The 16,879-nt window shown below is 43.2% G+C and overlaps 1 protein-coding gene across 2 annotated transcripts in view; it reads right to left on the bottom strand.

Annotated features, from left to right (window-relative positions):
• Nucleotides 1-16,879, bottom strand: part of LOC134159117 (neuronal acetylcholine receptor subunit alpha-7-like) — a 56,139-nt gene that overhangs the window by 19,466 nt on the left and 19,794 nt on the right. Inside the window, exons 1-5 of one of the 2 annotated variants that reach the window (XM_062609729.1) lie at nucleotides 7,410-7,533; nucleotides 6,783-6,827; nucleotides 5,000-5,109; nucleotides 2,540-2,619; nucleotides 258-425 (exon numbers count right to left, since the gene is read on the bottom strand). In XM_062609729.1, coding sequence (XP_062465713.1) covers nucleotides 258-425; nucleotides 2,540-2,619; nucleotides 5,000-5,109; nucleotides 6,783-6,827; nucleotides 7,410-7,415 — 409 coding nt within the window. In that variant the 5' untranslated portion in view covers nucleotides 7,416-7,533. Of the gene's footprint in view, nucleotides 1-257; nucleotides 426-2,539; nucleotides 2,620-4,999; nucleotides 5,110-6,782; nucleotides 6,828-7,409; nucleotides 7,534-16,879 lie in introns of those variants that run through there. The other variant, XM_062609728.1, reaches the window with a different exon arrangement.

Here is a 16,879-nt window from a genome sequence, read left to right as displayed (position 1 = left end):
GTTTAGATATACCGTTCAGATGCATCAGGACCAGTAGATTTCATTATGTACTCAGCTGCATGCAATTGCTTCAGATCACAGCCTTTTCAGACACAGTTCAATAAATGCAGCTAAAAAGATGTCTCTGATTTGTGATTTTTTTTTCTCTTTTTTAAATATCTGCATTTCATGTCCCAGTGGGATTGACCATTTCTATATATTTGGGGGTTGCCTTTGAAAATTGGGATTACTAAAAATTTTTAGGCCAGATGATTTACCCACTAAATCCCATTCTCCATTTGAGATGTAGTTGGAAATATCTGCCTCGAGCATCTGCAGGTCAATCAACCAGCCACTGTGAGTCCAGGAGCCAAACTTCAGATCACACTTCTGCACATCAAAGGGGAACCAGCGGACGTCAATGTAACATGTGCTCTTCAAAATGCCTGTGAATAGAAATCAGGCAGAAGCAAGCATGTGCAGGGTGTAATTAATTTCTACCCTTATCTGTCTGATCGACTGTGAGCAACTTTGCTCTCCAAAAGTCTGTCTGATGTAGTCACAATGTAATCAAACAACTAGCGCAGGCAGAAGATGCTGCCATGGGTGGAATAACCTTCTTTCCTAGGGTATCCAAGAAGATCCCTCTCTCTTTCACTGCATCCTTGAGGAAGGCTGCCCAGGACATTCTTGCCACTCAGGAGCAGCCCAGCCTGTCTTCTAATGCTGGCTGTACCCAGCAGATCACAGTCAGTGCTGCAGGGCCTGACAGAAGCTAAGACTACATGGATGTCGACTACACACTCTGGCTGCAAGTTCTATGACAAGTTCTTTGAAAGGAGCTCTGTATTAAACCCTGCATTATACCCACAGTCCCTTGAAAATACATGCTATGCTAAAGCTCATTCAGTGCTGGCATTGTCTTCTGTATGTTAACCTTGAATTTTACTCTGGATATGCCTAGTCCACTGTCATTATTTCATGTGACATTTTAAGCAGCTTAAGAGATGAATACTTGTTTATTGTTGCAATCTATTTTTTGGTTTGTTTTTTTTTTAATTCAGCTGAGAGAACAAAAAAAAAAACCCTAATTGATGCTTCAACCTTTATTTGTGGGGCCAGAGCTGCAGCTGTGGGACTTCCTCAGTTGTCCAGGAGTATGGAGGGCTTGGAGAGTGGGGAGATGATCTGCGCAGTCTGTAACACTGGCAGCTGGTGGCAAAGTACAGAGGTCATGCCTGCAAACCCTCACCTTTGTAGGCCTTCACCTTACCTCATCAGCTCACTGCATGCTGGCCAGTTCAGAGGCACTGCGTGAGGAAAGGCAGCTCTGCTTTGTTGGAAAATTATCACCAGTACTGCACCTAGCCTTCATATTTGCAGTTATTGTGTCTGTATGCTCCCTAAAACACCAGCTAATGCGAGTCCCAGCTCCAAGTCATCTAACTGATCAGAGTTTGGTGTTTTACAGTAAGTTCTTGAGCTGTGCCTTCTGAAGATAAAATCTCCAAAACAGAGATCCCTGAATACTGACTTTGCCTTCTGCTGCAAAAGCACAGGGCACTGTGGCATAACCATGTGTGTAAGACTATGTTCCTGATCTGGGATGGCTGGGTTTCCTTTGATTTTTCTCTTCAGAATCTGGGAGGTAAGACTTCCACCATCATGGCCATTTTCGGATGGGCTACATGGAGGCTCTGATCACAGCTTCTCCTGAATTTTGGCTGTGATCTTTTCCTTAACAGCAGACTGTTGTTCCCTTCTTGTGCTTTCTTTTCCTCCAACTATCTTTTTTCTCTAATTGAGAACAACAATGAGTACAGCCTGTTCTTAGAGTCATGGGAAATAAAACTTTCATGAAGCTTTGGAAAAAACATTTTTTCCACTCTTCCATGGTTTTCGGTGTCTTGATTAATCTAGCTGCTTCTGTGAGTCCTTGTCGTCAGCAGGCTGATTATAAACCTTTTTCTTCCAAAATTTTGCAGATTTTTGGCAGCAGTTAAATCACTGTAACAAAGGATTTCCTGTATTTTATACAACAGATTTCCTTTATTACTTTTTCTGTTTACTCTTTCTTTTGGTTCTTAAGTAACGAATTCTTCACCATGAAGTTTGTAGCTCACCAAGAGATGAGCAGGATACTAGATCAGCCTACATAGGCAACCTCTGCATCGCCTCCTTACCTAGAGGGATGGAGAAGTCTCTTCTCTGGTACATGTCAATTTCATTCCTGTGGTCACACGCCTTTCCACTCTCAAGAAAGAACTAAGTGAATTACACATAAAACACGATGTGAGAGTGCACACTACTTTGTTTTAGACAACACCTCAACTGGGTCTCTTAATGTTCTAAGCAAACTGCTTAGGAGAGTAATCTATTGATTTGTGAAGTGGAAATACACCACTAATAATGGATATAAATTATATCACTATGTCCCATAATTATATAGCTTGCAAAATTTCCACAGACTGCTTCTAAACACCTTGGTTTCATTCATGAAGAAAAACTTCTTGTATTTATTTGACTTAAAGTAAACAAATGCTTTCTGCGTCCTACTTACCTGGGGGTATATACTGGCAGGATCCAGAGTAATTCACCAGCACATTTGTGTGAAATGTCGCATCAAATCTTTCATCTGCACTATAACAGAGTATAAACAAAACAAACAAAAATCAAGCTGATGTTTCAGTTAAGATGTAGTAACTGTCAGCATAAAAACAACGTTTTGGCTGAATTTTATGCACAGACTGAACTAAGGTCTTACACCTGGGTGACATGTCCACCCTCGATCAGTATCTCAGCTTCTCATAGATACTGTTGGCCTGCTCTCAGGTGTGATGGTTCCATGCTGCAATGTCCGCAAAGAAATGAAAAGCAAAGTTGCTTGATGTCTCGGAGAAAACACAGAAGGGAAAGGAGCAAAGGTGTCACAGTATCTGTATCCTAAGACTAGAGAGCCAGGATGATATGGCTTTTCTGGGGCTTCTGTCAGAATCAGGCAGCTACAGTGAAAATCAAGTTATCTGTTATCCAGATACCTTTTGCAAGAGTAATAGTGGCCTAAGACAACAATTCTGCAGTCTTTCAGGATGCAGAGAGCCACGGGTTTGCTTCCAGCAGTGGAGGAAGGCGCTGGGGCTTGTAGGAAGAGATTGAGACTCTAAGAGGAGAAACTAGGTGAAAGGGACCAAAAAAAGATAATTTCTTTACAGTTCCAGCAATTATGAGTAAAACAGGGGAGTAATGAGCCAGGCAAAGACAAGAATTCTTCAAGGGAGCAGGCCTGGAGACTTGCTCCAGAAGGTCTCTTGAGAAGAGTTTAACTAAAGTGGGCTCCCCTACAGGCTGATGGTGTAAGAGCCTTGCCTATCACTGCTGTTGCATGACACAGCCTGCACCTTACACACCCTCACAACTAGCTGTAGAAAATTCAGACCCTCTGTTCCTCCTATGACCTCCTTTTTATTCCATTAATACTGAGTTCTCGGTCCTCAGTATTGTCCCCAGCACAAAGCAAAGGGGATAAAATCGAAAAGGCTAAGCGCAGAATGAGTAATAACTATGAAAAGACATGAAAAGCAGCAAGAAAGTTATTTAAAAATGCAGGGAAATCAGGAAAACAAAAAGGACCACATAGATCCTTTCCTTGCTGTGGGAGGAAAGGAAACGAGTGCGCAGACAACTGCAGTCTCCTTTACTCTCTATGCTTTACTCTTCACAAGCTGTGGCTCACAATTAATTCTCATACAGTGGAAGGAGTTCAGAGCGGAATAGGGGAGGAATAGGCTAAAGAAATGCAGATAAGACAGATTCCAGTTGGCAGGGCTGACAAAATTTACTCTTGAGAACTGAAGACACTGACCGAAATACCCTCTGAAGCATTAACAATTATCTGTGAGAGCTCGTGGAGAATATGGAAGGGCTCAGTGAATGAAGAAAGATCAAAGAGAATTTGGATTTATTTTTTTTGAAGGTGAAATTATAGACATATCAACCTAACTTCAAAGCTCATGAGGTGAAAACAGCTGGCACAGATTTGCCAAGGGTCAACTGCATCAAATCTATCCACTTTTCTAACTGACTGAGCAAGAGGAAGCAGGTGATCTATCTGAACTTCAGAGAGCTTTTGCTACATCATGTCCTTCTAATGTAATATGGACCAAGCTATATGCCTCCTTTTTGAAGACTGAAAAGGAATAAAGAGACTGTGAAGAGTAAAGCTGAAGAAGAACACTTAAGCAATCCAGGTCACTCTAAGACTCCTTTGGATATCTTCTCATGAGCCTTAGAATGTAAAATGGATCTTGGTGAACTGGGGAAACAAACAGAATGAAATTCAGTCTGGATGGTTAGAAAGCTTTACCCTTGAAACTCCCAGAGAAGGGCAGATCAGTGAAAATCTAGTAAGGCAGCAAGGTTGAAGTACAATGTCTGGAGTTTGTGATAGATCAAAAAGTCCAAAATTAAGCTGTTAGTCAAAGCAAAACCCAAATGCCCTCTTCCTGGAAAGCATTAAAGAAACATCTATCTAGAGAGCTTCCACTCTATTCAACACTGCAGAAGTGCTGGCTAAAGACCTGGATTCAGTTGTGGAGGAGGAAAAACAGATTACAGTGTTCGGAGAAGAACAGGAATGATGGTGAGATTTATAAAATATGAGTGATGAGGAAAGAGGGAAGAAAATCAAGTTTGTTTAGTTCAAGCAGGCACACTATAGAAGATACCTGATAATAACTTTCCACGAGAGCCATGGTAATTATAAGAAGAATACGGATTGTTTTCTGTGTTCACTGGGAAAAAGGTAAAGAAGACATCTGCAGAGCTACATCAAGGAAGACTTCTATTGGCTATTAGAAAAATCTATTAGTGGGTGCTTGTTTGCTTTTATTGCTACTATTTCTAGAGTAAAAGCCAAATCCCCAGATTGCAAAAGCCCCAAAATATCAGTGAAGCATGGTCAATATTCAGCATCAAATGGTCTAGTTCTAGGCTTTCACCAGCTGCTGCACATCTTGCTTACCTGTTATACAGAAGAATGTCTGGTACCCAAATCTGGTCGGCTGGAAATCGCAAGTTCTGCACCCCCGGGTATTCATACTGATCCCAAGACAAGTAAACATCAACCCAGTACTGTTGGCAAATACATACATCAGATTATATGAGCTGGTAAAAGTCTTCAGAGCTGTCTGGAATATTATGGGAACAGAATGGATTTTCTAGTAGTAATAGCAGTATTATGATAATAGTTTTATTCTAGACTTTAATTATTATGAAATATTAGCATATACTGAGAAATCCACAGTGTGATGATTGAATGCTGTGAGCTTTATTTTAATTTAGTGTCTAACCTCTCCACCTTGTGGCCTGAAGCCAGGCATCCCAAACCTTTTCTGACGGGCTGGCAAAACACTGGCAGTAGGCATCCCCATGAGGCATGGTGATTCTGAGCTGAGGTGGTTTGAATGACTTTGGTATCATCAATCATACAGGTACTACAGACTGAAAGTCCCTATTCGGTGGAAATAATTTAATCCGTTACAAAGGTTGGGTGACTCTTTTAATAACCACCTTGCTAGGACAGGTAGGCAAGTGAACTTTAAATCCTAAGGGGTTGTTTCTAACGCCCTATCCTACAACTCAACCCAGTTAATTCAAGAAAGGTGCTGGTACAGCTTTTATGCTGAACTTTGTGACTTTCAGCAAAGCTCTGTGGGAGGGCTGCAAGGGAAACAGTTATCAGTGCTATAACTGAAGAACACCTCTGTAGGGGTCAAGACATCCACAGGCTCTTGTCTATAGTCCTATAGGTTGGCCTGGGTTTGTTTTTGCAATAGAAAATAACTCACTTCTACTGCAAATCCCAATAGGTAGCTGAGGAAGAAATAGTCTGTTCAGTTGCACCCATTAACATGAGACAGTTTTTGGCCGCTGAAGTCAAAGCAGAATTAGTTCAATCATTCAAGTCTCCCACAGGTTATTCCCTCCAGAACTACATCCTTACTGAGCACAAGCCATTAAGGAGACTGGTTTACACACCATGAGGAAAGATCATACCTACCATACAGGGCCAGCAGCAGACCTGACAGAAAACTCTCTCACCCAAAGCCCCTCAGTGAAGACCAGTTTTGCTTATACTGCATGACTGGTGCAGGTCATGCCTCAACTGCAGCAGGTTTCAGAAGAGGAAGGGGGAACATTTATGGATGAGGTTTGTAAACCAGGAGGAAAAGCAGTTTTCCCAATGACGTGCCTGAGCACTGCTAGCAGGGGCTGCTTGCCACACCTGGCCACCCCGCTGCCCAGCCCAAGCAGTCTCCATGTAGTCCAGCATGGCTGCATCACTGCTGTGTTTGGTGGCAAGTGCAGGGGATATTTGTGCCCTGCCCTCCTCGGGGGCAGCCCTGGCTCCCCGTTTCAGACAGAGGTGGGGATTTTTCCAGAAGCCATGAGTGCAGGATGCCTGGCTCTTGCTGGCATTTGGCTCCTTCACAAGGAGTCCCTGTCACCGGCCTTGGAGAAGGCCTTGAGCCCCTTGAAGAAACTCTTCTTCAGCTATGGTGGGACCCGATCTTTGGGCTCTTTGTTACTAAACCCGTACATCTGCTGGCCTAACAATGCTGCAAAGGTCAACAGGTCTGCCCATCTCAGTGCTAAAAGGAGCACTAGAGGAATTTTAAGATGCCTGCTTTTTTCACATTATAAACAAGTTAAAAATATATCAGTCTTGCTTTTTGGCTAAGATACCACATTCAGTAGTTTGCTATTAGAAAAGAGGTTTTTCCTTATTGACATAGGTTACTCACCATCTGCAGCCAAGCATTTGTAATCAACACCTGATTCTTCTCATCCTTTGAATGAAAGGGGGAAGGAAAGGGAAGAAAAGACAAAAAAAGAAGGTGAGACTCAAAGTACAGCTTGATTACAGGTCAAGAGTTTCTGTTTCCTTTAGAATACTCAGATTCTCAGGTTAAATAGCCACAAACTTTATGGAGTAGACTGAGCTCAGTGCAAAACCACTGAATTGTATGGCACAAAAAATAACAGTTCTTTTCTACCTCTAAACATACAGACCTCCTGCATTTACCATAACTGATCAACAATAAAGGTGTAAATACTAGATAATTGCTCTTACTTTGCTGGGGACAATCAGACTGCTTACCAAAAGCACAGGCTTTTCCTTCTAGCTGGCTGGTCAAAACAAGACAATTTCCAGTATCACAAGTTGGAGAGATTTTATGCTTTATTTGCTGTACTGCAAAACAACTGTGAAATGGTGCTGGAACTGCTGCTCTTTTGGAGTGATCACATTATGTAGCTTAGCTGAGGCTGGAAGGGAAGGAAGCGCTAGCCTTGGGCAAAAGGATACAAATGCTGCTTTAGAAGAGCTCATATGGTGCCTACACAAATCAGGAGTCTATAGGTTCATATACCTGCATGGAGAGGCCACAGGGATGCAGCTCTAACTCACAAAAGAGAGAAGCTGTCACCCAGCTGGTCTCCAAGTGTTGTGGGGAGCCAAAGCGTGCCCAGCTTGCTGCAGCTGGCCTGCAGGTGCAGCACCCTGCAGGACTACTTCCAACTGCAGGGATGGAGAAGCAAGGCTGCAGGGTTACTTCAGGGTTACATTCCAGATCCACATCCCTGCCCCACACAGCTCCCATTATCAGCACATGCCCTGGGCTTCCCAAGAGCTGAGATTGGGGTACTCAGTGGGGCTGGCTCACGGTATGCCCAGCTGTCTCCACACCACAGGGAGGTGTTTCTTCCCCCTCAGAGGATAGAATCATAGAATCACAGAATCAACTTAGTTGGAAAAGATTATCAAGTCCAACCATTACCCTAGAACTGCATCACCTGTATTTAACCCTTACCTCTCCAGAGGCACTGCAGCTTCAACTGAGGTGCATCCTCAAGCTTGGTTTTGATGCTGTAGCTGGGGCAGGCCTGACCAAGACAGCCACTCTCTGAGAAAACCACATTCTTGGCCAAGAGGCACAGCAGAGAAGCAACAGTTTCCCTCTTTGATTCAGCTCAGCTGTCTTGGGCACATATTGGAAGGCACAGCTATGGCCTGGCCCAGGTGACTCACTTGTCCACAGCAAAGTGAAATCACCTTCAACGTATTTTCTCACAGATTCCCACCCTGTGGTGCACTGACTAGACTTACCTTCCTATAGGTAAGTTGAAATAAACTGATTTGGGCCCCTGAAACACTACTCTTCTTTAACTACAGGCAAAATTTTTGTTTTCTTCTTTCTTCCACAGCCATTGAGAAACACCTAACTCATGCAGAGACTGGAGATCAGCTACATTACAAGGAAGATAGTATCTCCAAAGGACAAAGATATATTTTAGCATCAGACAACGCCACTGTGAAACTGCAGCAAACCCAGTGAGCTGCAGCCCATCACTGCTGGACTGCAGTGATCAGACAGCAGGGTACAACACAGAAGTGTGGGAATGTGGAAGTACCAACAGGATACAAACACTCATGGCAAGTATGCTGTAGAAACAGCCAACATGAAGCTTCACCAAGATGCAAGATGATATGTTGACCTAGCAAATTTCTAAGAACAATGCCTACCCATGGGCCCAGGCTGAGGCTCTCTCCTAACCAAGTTAACTTCCCGGGGTCACGATGCAAATCCCCAGCTGCTCCAGATGGCTGAGCTACCTATTCACATGTCTGTGTTCATGCCATGTGAAGTATGTAAGGCTATTTTCAGCGTTTGGGGTGGGAACACTGCAACTGCAGACTGCTCTGGCAGGCAATTAAACCCTACAGAGTACCCTGGGCATGCATGCCCTCTCTGGTCATGTCCTCAATTTAGAAGATAAATTACTGTGTGTGTGCCACTGTCCTTCATGCCAAATATCTATCTCACTACCACCTTTCCTGCTGCACTTGAGTCCATGCCACTTCTACTCCTAATTGGCACTCAACATCCACAAAGCTTGCTCTCCGAAACCACAAGGTAAACCACAGTCCTGAAATAGGCTTGGCTTTTTGGTTCACTCTGAACCTAAATTATATTATACTTTTTTGCAGTACTTTTTGGCTAACAAGGTAGCAATGCCAAAACTGCCTTACTCACTTTAGAAAAACACCAGTCTGCTCACCTTAAGCAACATTCATGCTCTTTCTTCCCCTCCTCTCCTTCTTCCCTACAGAGCTCTCTACAGAAAAGCTCTCCTGTAGCTCTTCCTCTACAGAGCTACCCTCATGGTACATATGTAAAGAAAATACCTCAGAAGTGCCATGGAAGATGTGAGCTGCTCAAAAGTAAATTGCATCATCTCACTGAGCTGCACCACTTGGCACGTACCTTCTTGTATGAGGCCTCTAGGTTTTAGTTCTTGTGTGTAACACACCGGGGACTGAAGACTCAGGCTAATGCATGAAGCAGAACTGCCTGTGGAAGCTTCCTAATTACTGATTCCCCAGCTCAGATGGTACTCGACCAGTGGTACTGCTGAGCCCTTAGCAGAAACCTTGTCTGTGTCATGATGTCCTCTATTTTCTCACTTGGGTTGTTGGAGTTGCAGAAACCTCACAACCTGGAAAGGCAGACATAATTGATCTCGAGAATTCCTGGCTCTTTTGGCACTATGGACAGTTACTCTCTGCAATCAGGATCATGTGCCCAGAAAAAACAAACTTCAGGAATGAAACAGGACTTTGCCATACTCCTCCACATAAAACTGTCTATCACACTACTTCTTCTTCTGCTTCTCGAGTTCCCTTGAAATCTTCCTAAGCTGCTTCTGCTGCTGAAAGACACCAAACAAAAATCAGCTGTGATTTTATGTCATTATACTGCTCATACATTTCCTTTTCACTTCTCTGCTGCTCCCCAGATTTTGGCAGCATATATATGCCTTTCTTTGGGCATATCACAATCTACCTCCAGAGGCCCCGTCCCTCTGAAGCTCCCTTAGTCCCCTTGGTGGCAATTGCTGAAGCAATTATGAAGCCTACAGAAAAAATAAATAACACACAGGACTAAGCTTGCTAAGACACATTTTTTTTAGATGCTAAAGGATTCAAAGGGATAAACACCAACTTGGAAAGGTATAAAACCCTAAAGTGAAAAAAAAAACAAACCAACAAACCAGACCTGGTAATTGATGGGGTTACCAGAGCTATCTGTGTCAACTGACGTGGGAATTGAAAGCAACCCAGCAACAATAGAGGCTGTGTCTCAGTGACTGATACAGGTCAGTCTCTCCCCCTCTGACTGATGCTTTCCTGACCACCAATGACTTCTCAGACGTCTTCTAGGGATGGAGAGCATGATGCTTCCCTGACTCACTTATTAAATCCTAGACATATTTTGTATTGCTAGCCAACCAGTAATTGCTTTATACTTGTAAGTTGCACACTACTCTTACGAAGTCTTTCTCCATACTGCTAAAGAAGCCTGAAAACCATGACCAAAGGTGGACTGCAAGAGCTAGGCAATTCCTTTCCTGTGCAAAATAAAGGATTGTACACATCTACATTGCACCCTATAGGGAAGAAGAGGAAGGGACCTTCCTCTTTTTGTTGGCTACCTAACAGCCACAGGGGGATGCATTAAAGTGCAGTGCAGATGTGAGAGGTCTATGGGTTTCCTGCATGTGGAGATGCCTCCTGTCAGGACCCTTTCAGGTGTGGCTCTGGGTTTACAAGTAAACTCCCTTTTACCTGGCATAGTAATTTTATACTTGATGGACTGCAAAAGAAGACATCTAGAGATAACTTCTGTATTTCACAAAACTTTGTTGCCCTTACCTACTCCCCTATCACACCTCTGTGAGCTTTTTGCTCAAAGTTAGATGCTAATGACCTTGGTAATAAGCTTTGACTCCAAGCATCTATTTCCAGTAGCATTAAATTTATTATTTGGGGTATCCTTTTCACAGTACTACTGTGCTCCTACTGTCCTGCTTTTCAAATTTGTTTTTCAGTCAAAGAAAAGCTTGTCTATCAAAGTTCTCACAGGCTTAAATACAGCCCTGCGCAGTCTTCTTGTCTTGCCTTTTGATAACAGCAGTCAGCAAGAACACAAAGTCTAACCAGGGCATTGGAATGCTTACGTCTCTGTCATCCTGGGGGTTGGGAGGGAAGAAATGTCTCGTCAGGATGTTTTCATGACCGTACAGAGTCTATTCGCATCCTTGCTTTCAGGCTGCTGAGCTTTCCAAGGGTTTTTGGCTTTATGGACAGCAAAACACAGACAGTGTTACTTCCATATTCAGCACTCATCAAAAAATGCAGCCTGATGGGTGCTTCTTAGTGGTACAGCAAGTTTTACAAACAAGGATGTGCATTTGACAAAAGTGCCTAGTTTGCAAGAGCAGCAAAGCTCACTTCACACTGGGCTGGCCTTTGTCCAGGTGTATTTGTATGTTACAAAAATACAGTAAACCATGAGATCACGTGTGTGTACTCTCTCCCAAGAGGTCACTGGCCAGTACCGCTTTGTTTAAGTAAAAGCTAATTCTAAACAAAACCTTGGGACGTGCTGGAGGTGGTTCCCTTACTGTGTGTCATTGGTTAGTGTAGAGGGATTTAAGGTTAGCTCTAAGGATTCCTTTCTTCCCAGGAGAAAACATGAATGATTCATCACACTGCTTTTCATGTGAGAGGTTTCTGTCTCATTTGGCAGTGTTAGCCTTAGGAATGACCTTCCCTCCATGTTTGGCAAGCTCTCAGCTCCTGGCTTTTCCCCCTCAGCAAAGGAACAAAACAGCCCTGCTAAGATCCCATGTGAGACTGGAGATGACTGGTCCCCAGAGGTGCTTCTCTAGCACTCCCGAGAGTTCAGCTCAGTGGGCTGCAGATGTTCAGCTCAGACATGTGAGTTTGCTTCTGATATTCAAAAATGCTGGGAAAAGTTAATGCTGTTATCGCTAGCTAGTGCAACAGCTGTCCTCTAAATCCTTCCTGTCTCTGTCTGGGTCATTTTCTCCCCTTTCTATCTTCTGCTTGACCCCTGTTAATTCTCTGTCCTGGATATCTGCTTATTCCTACAGCCACCTTTGACCCAAGGATAGTGACTGTTTGGTTTGTTGTGGTGCACGTGCGGTGACACGTGAATGTGTTAGTTCTGTTTTCTTTCCCTGCTCTCATCCAAAGCTTAGAAGGTATGTAGGTCTGCTTGCCTTTTGCACTGTTGCCTGTGAGTAGGTTCTCCCTTGTCAGGCCAACATCTAAATAAAATGTATTATTCCCAGCCACATAATTACCAGGGTCATAGCACATGGACAAAAAATCACAGAGCCCTTTCCAGTTCAGTAGTCACATCATATGGTAATGTGTCATCTCTGTAGCAAGGCATTGGTTAATAGGTGACTAGCAGGCATCATTAAACCTTGTCCTCTCAGAGCTACAGAACTGGGAGTTGAATCAGCCACTTATTTATTGCAAGATACTGGCCAGAAAAGTCACAAATTGAAAGGTTGCTCTCAGAAATCACCAAAGGCCATACATGGCTACTTTGGTTAATGTCCTTTTTTTCTTTTTTAACATTGTTTTTTAATACAAGAATGGATGTCCTTGGAAAGATTTTTAGCAGAGGCATTGCCTCTGCACAGGATTTTGAAGAAGAGTATCAAAAGGAATTGATGAGGCTTTCAAATATTTGCGTACTCAATCTGCAACTGCAGCAGGCAATCCTTTCTACTGCTTGAAACAGCCATCTGCCACAATCTTCAGCAGATTAACTAAAACTCATCTTAAATGCAGTGTATGGTTGAAGTCCCACAACACCGGATAGCTTAACGAAAACCCAGGTTGCTTTGGTAACATTCAGTAAGTATCGCTGGACAGCCTTTATATCTAAGGGGTCTCATTAAACAGTTAGAATAAATGTTGCCATAGTAACATCAACTTTGAAGAGATACCTGAAGATTAAGTATGTCATCTCAATACCTGTAACAAAGAGGAGAAATACAGGGGGAGAGATACAAAAATACATTGGAATAACAAAGGATGAGCAAATATCCACTGACACCTGCTAAGCATTTCTTTGCCCATCAGGACTGAGATGCATTGTCAAGTTAAGAAAGATATGGTTAAGAGCTCATAGTGGAACAACCACACCATTCTCCTTTTGTCACCTTTCTGCTTTGGCTTTTTCTCTTATGAATGATTGGAGGTGATGTCTCGTAAGCGTCTTCCACCTAATGTTGAGCCACATTCCCACCTGTTGACACTGGCTTCTTTTTCACTGTGGGCAAGCAGTGTAATCTGCCTTTGGTCTTTGAACTGGGTAGCAGCATGACACTGCCTGGTCCCACTGCTTCGAACAGCCCACAGCTCTCAAAAGAGCATTCTGAGTGGAGTAGCATGGCTCCCTACCTGCTGTTTACAGCAGCCCTGTATACACTTGTTTTCATAGCAGGAGCTTTACATATTGGAGGGTCTGGCCACTGTCCATTCACACTGTTCCCCTTGCAAATGCCCAGAGCCAGCCACTTTAAGAAAATCTGCAAAAGGCATAGCATTCAAACAGGGGCTGTGTGAAAACAGCCTGCAAATACAGGAATGTGAGCTCTGCTCCTCAGGAAACATAATGCGTGGCCAACAAAGGCTTTGAAGGATGTTCCTTGTGAAGGCCTTGGCTCCCTATATGTCAGAAACCACAATTTGCTTTGTTATGAATGTCAAATGAGAAGGCCTGGATGTAAAACCTGCAGCAGAAAGTACTGAATCTGCACATTCCCCAAAGGCAAGAGCAGGAAGAAGGAACATAGGAAGAAATGGGAGTTTGCTGCTGCCAGCCAGGGCATCCAAGGAGGCAGCTCTCCCATTCACTAACACAGCAAGTGACTGAAGGTCTGCCAAGCCTACAGATTTTTGCCTTACCTGCCTTTTTGCCCACATTTTCCAATTTACACTGCCACTATGGTGAAAAAAAGGAAGACTTGTTCTTATGCTGCATATGTCACATGACCTTCAACCAGGGTTGTGAGTACCTGTCTTAGGAAACTAGGGGTTTTCTTCCCAAGGTGCAGCTTCTCAGCCATCCCTTAAGATCAGTACTGCTGTGAAGTGTGTCATGTTACAGGCTCCAGCACTGGTTTTGAGACTGTTGGACCTCAAGTCCTTCAACAATGACCTGAAAATTCCAGGAACAAACTTTTCACACAGATTCTGGGGAGAATGAAGACACCAGCCTTGTCTTACTGTTTCACAGATGCTTTTCATGGAAACCTAGAAGCTGGGTCAGAGGCCCCTGCATGGCTTTCCAGCATAGCATTGCTCTCTGCTTGGATGAACTGAGATACATACTTGGTTCCTGGGGGAAAGGATGTTATGTCACCATCCAAAAGCAGTCAGTCCTCCATTAAAATCCCAGGTCATCCACACATAGCATGTAGGTGGTTTCTATATTCTCCAGGGTGGATACCTCATCCTGAAATACCCCTCTATGTGTTTTGTGCGCAGTCAGCAGGTGTTTCAATAAACAAAACTAGACATGAATTGTTATTCCAAGCTATTCATTATTCATTGACTTTTTCAGCATTTGAAGTCAAAGGGAAAGCAGTAGAAGAAGGGTTGAGAAAAGTCCCAAATAGGCCAATCGTGAGAACTTCAGACTCACTCACACTCAGTCTAACTGCAAGGCTGCCTTTGCTTTTTCTTCCTGTATTTGCACACTGCTGTGACCCCACAGGAAAGTAAAGGGATGCAGGCCTGTTCAAAAACTCAAATGAGTGCTTAAAGCCTGTGATCAGGGATGGAAAGGTTGTTACTGAGGAGCTGAACTCACTGGCTCTCAGGGCTTACACTCAGAGAACAGTGTTCAATCATAGAATCATAGAATGGTTTGGATTAGAAATGACCTTAAGATCATCTAGTTCCAACCCCCCTGCCACGGACAGGGATGCTTCACACTAGACCATATCTACCCAAGGCTCTGAACAGCCTGGCCTTGAACACTGCCAGGAATGGAGTATCCACTTCTTTGAGCAACCTGTTCCAGTGCCTCACCACCCTCACAGTAAAGAACTGTAAAGCTAAGTGTTAAGATAGTAACCTCCCAAATACTGAAAAAATAAAAAGTACTAGGTCCAGCACCATCCCAACAGCTTTGGTTTAACTGCTTTATTGCAATTGGTGGAGTTAGAAACATCACCATTTGCAGTTCCCCTGCCATATGCTAGCTTCCACAGTCCCCTGGCAACGGCAAGGCATGGCCAGAAGTGTCTGATTTTGGGGACCCTGCTGCCTTTCCCCGATGGAGTTGTGGAAAATGTTTTCCATTTCAAGCAGCTAAACGTTTCTTCAAAGGATGACTTTCTTTACCTACCACTGCTATTACATTCCTGAGTTCTCCTAAGTTCATCAGGAAAATCTCACCTTATTAAATTTTGCTACTGTGCACCTTGGGGAGCGGATGTAAAAGTACTAAAGATGCTTAAAAATCCTTGATGGATCAAATTAGTTACCCAAGATTATGGAATATACATGATCTAAATTCACACATCTTCAAAGAACATAGTACAGACTTTACACCAGGCAGGCAGTAAATTGGTTAGTTATTGTGAAATACCCAAGCTGGATGACCATCACTGAACACCTCAGAAGGAAACCAGCCATTCTTCTGTTAAAGCCAGAGCCATCAAGTACAGTTTGAGGAACCATGCTGAGACAAAACTATTTTGCTGCTCCCTAAGTGAGGTCTCTCTGCTCTTTGACCTAAGTCAGGCAGAAGCCAATGAAAAAAAGCTGCAGTTGTAATTCATATAATTAAGACTTCATCATAATATCATAATGCTTCATGCTGATATGTCCATAAAGTAGTATTATACGGGAAGCCATAATATCCATAATTAACTTCATTGTGCTATAAAACTCACTCGTCGTGTTTAATTGGTTTAGTGAGACTGACATTTTCATAATGCCTGGCAACTAGAGGGCAGGCGTAATAATAATTCATGGCTCCATTAGCCCCGGTTTTCCCTTCTTCAAGCTCCTCCCGTGCTAATGAAGAGGACAATGTATTTAATTTTTCCTCCCAGAGTTCAAAATTCATCACACTATGTCAGTTTTATGACCAGAAGAGAGAGCTTGGGATTTAACTTTAATGAATCTGTTGGTCTAGCAACCTTTCTGTAATTTTTCTGCCTGGGATTTTAATGACTCCTATTCATGATCATTAATTACTGATTTTCAGCTTTTATAGAATCATAGAATGGTTAGGGTTCGAAAAGACCTTAAGATCATATGGTTCCAACCCCCCTCCGTGGGCAGGGACACCTCACACTAAACCATCTCATCCAAGGCTCTGTCCAACCTGGCCTTGAACAACTCCATGGATGGAGCATTCACAACTTCCCTGGACAACCCATTCCAGTGCCTCGTCACCCTGGCAGTAAAGAACTTCTTCCTTATATCTAATCTAAACTTCCCCTGTTTAAGTTTTAACCCATTACCCCTTGTCCTGTCACTACAGTCCCTAATGAAGAATCACTCCCCAGCATCCTTATAGGCCCCCTTCAGATACTGGAAGGCTGCTATGGGGTCTCCACGCAGCCTTCTCTTCTCCAGGCTGAACAGCCCCAACTTTCTCATGATACCCAGTTTGTTTTCCTTCTCAGTTACACTGTTTTGCATCAGTCTTACTACTCTAGTCTCACTGAACTTGCTCTTGCCAGATAAGACTCAAATTTCTGGTGGAGAAAAAACTTTCTGGAAAGATACATGGCTTGGTAGAGTAGGTCTATACAAAGAGAAACAGAGTAAACAGCTTACAAAGGCTACACAGGAAGCCCATTGCTGAACACGAAGGCATTTCTAGAAAAGGAAAAATAAAGGTACTTTAATCTGAAAAGAGTTGAAAGAGTCAGATTCTCTCTCTAGCACTTATCAATGGTGTGTAATTAAAGAAGTCTCAGAATCCCGTTTTAT

This window comes from Pezoporus occidentalis, unplaced genomic scaffold (genome assembly GCF_034315485.1).
Source record: "Pezoporus occidentalis ecotype Australia unplaced genomic scaffold, CSIRO_AGI_Poc_V1 ctg140, whole genome shotgun sequence".
Classification (NCBI taxonomy): Eukaryota; Metazoa; Chordata; class Aves; order Psittaciformes; family Psittacidae; genus Pezoporus; species Pezoporus occidentalis.
Note: the sequence above shows the minus strand (reverse complement) of the source record. Positions and strands in the feature narration are given on the sequence as shown.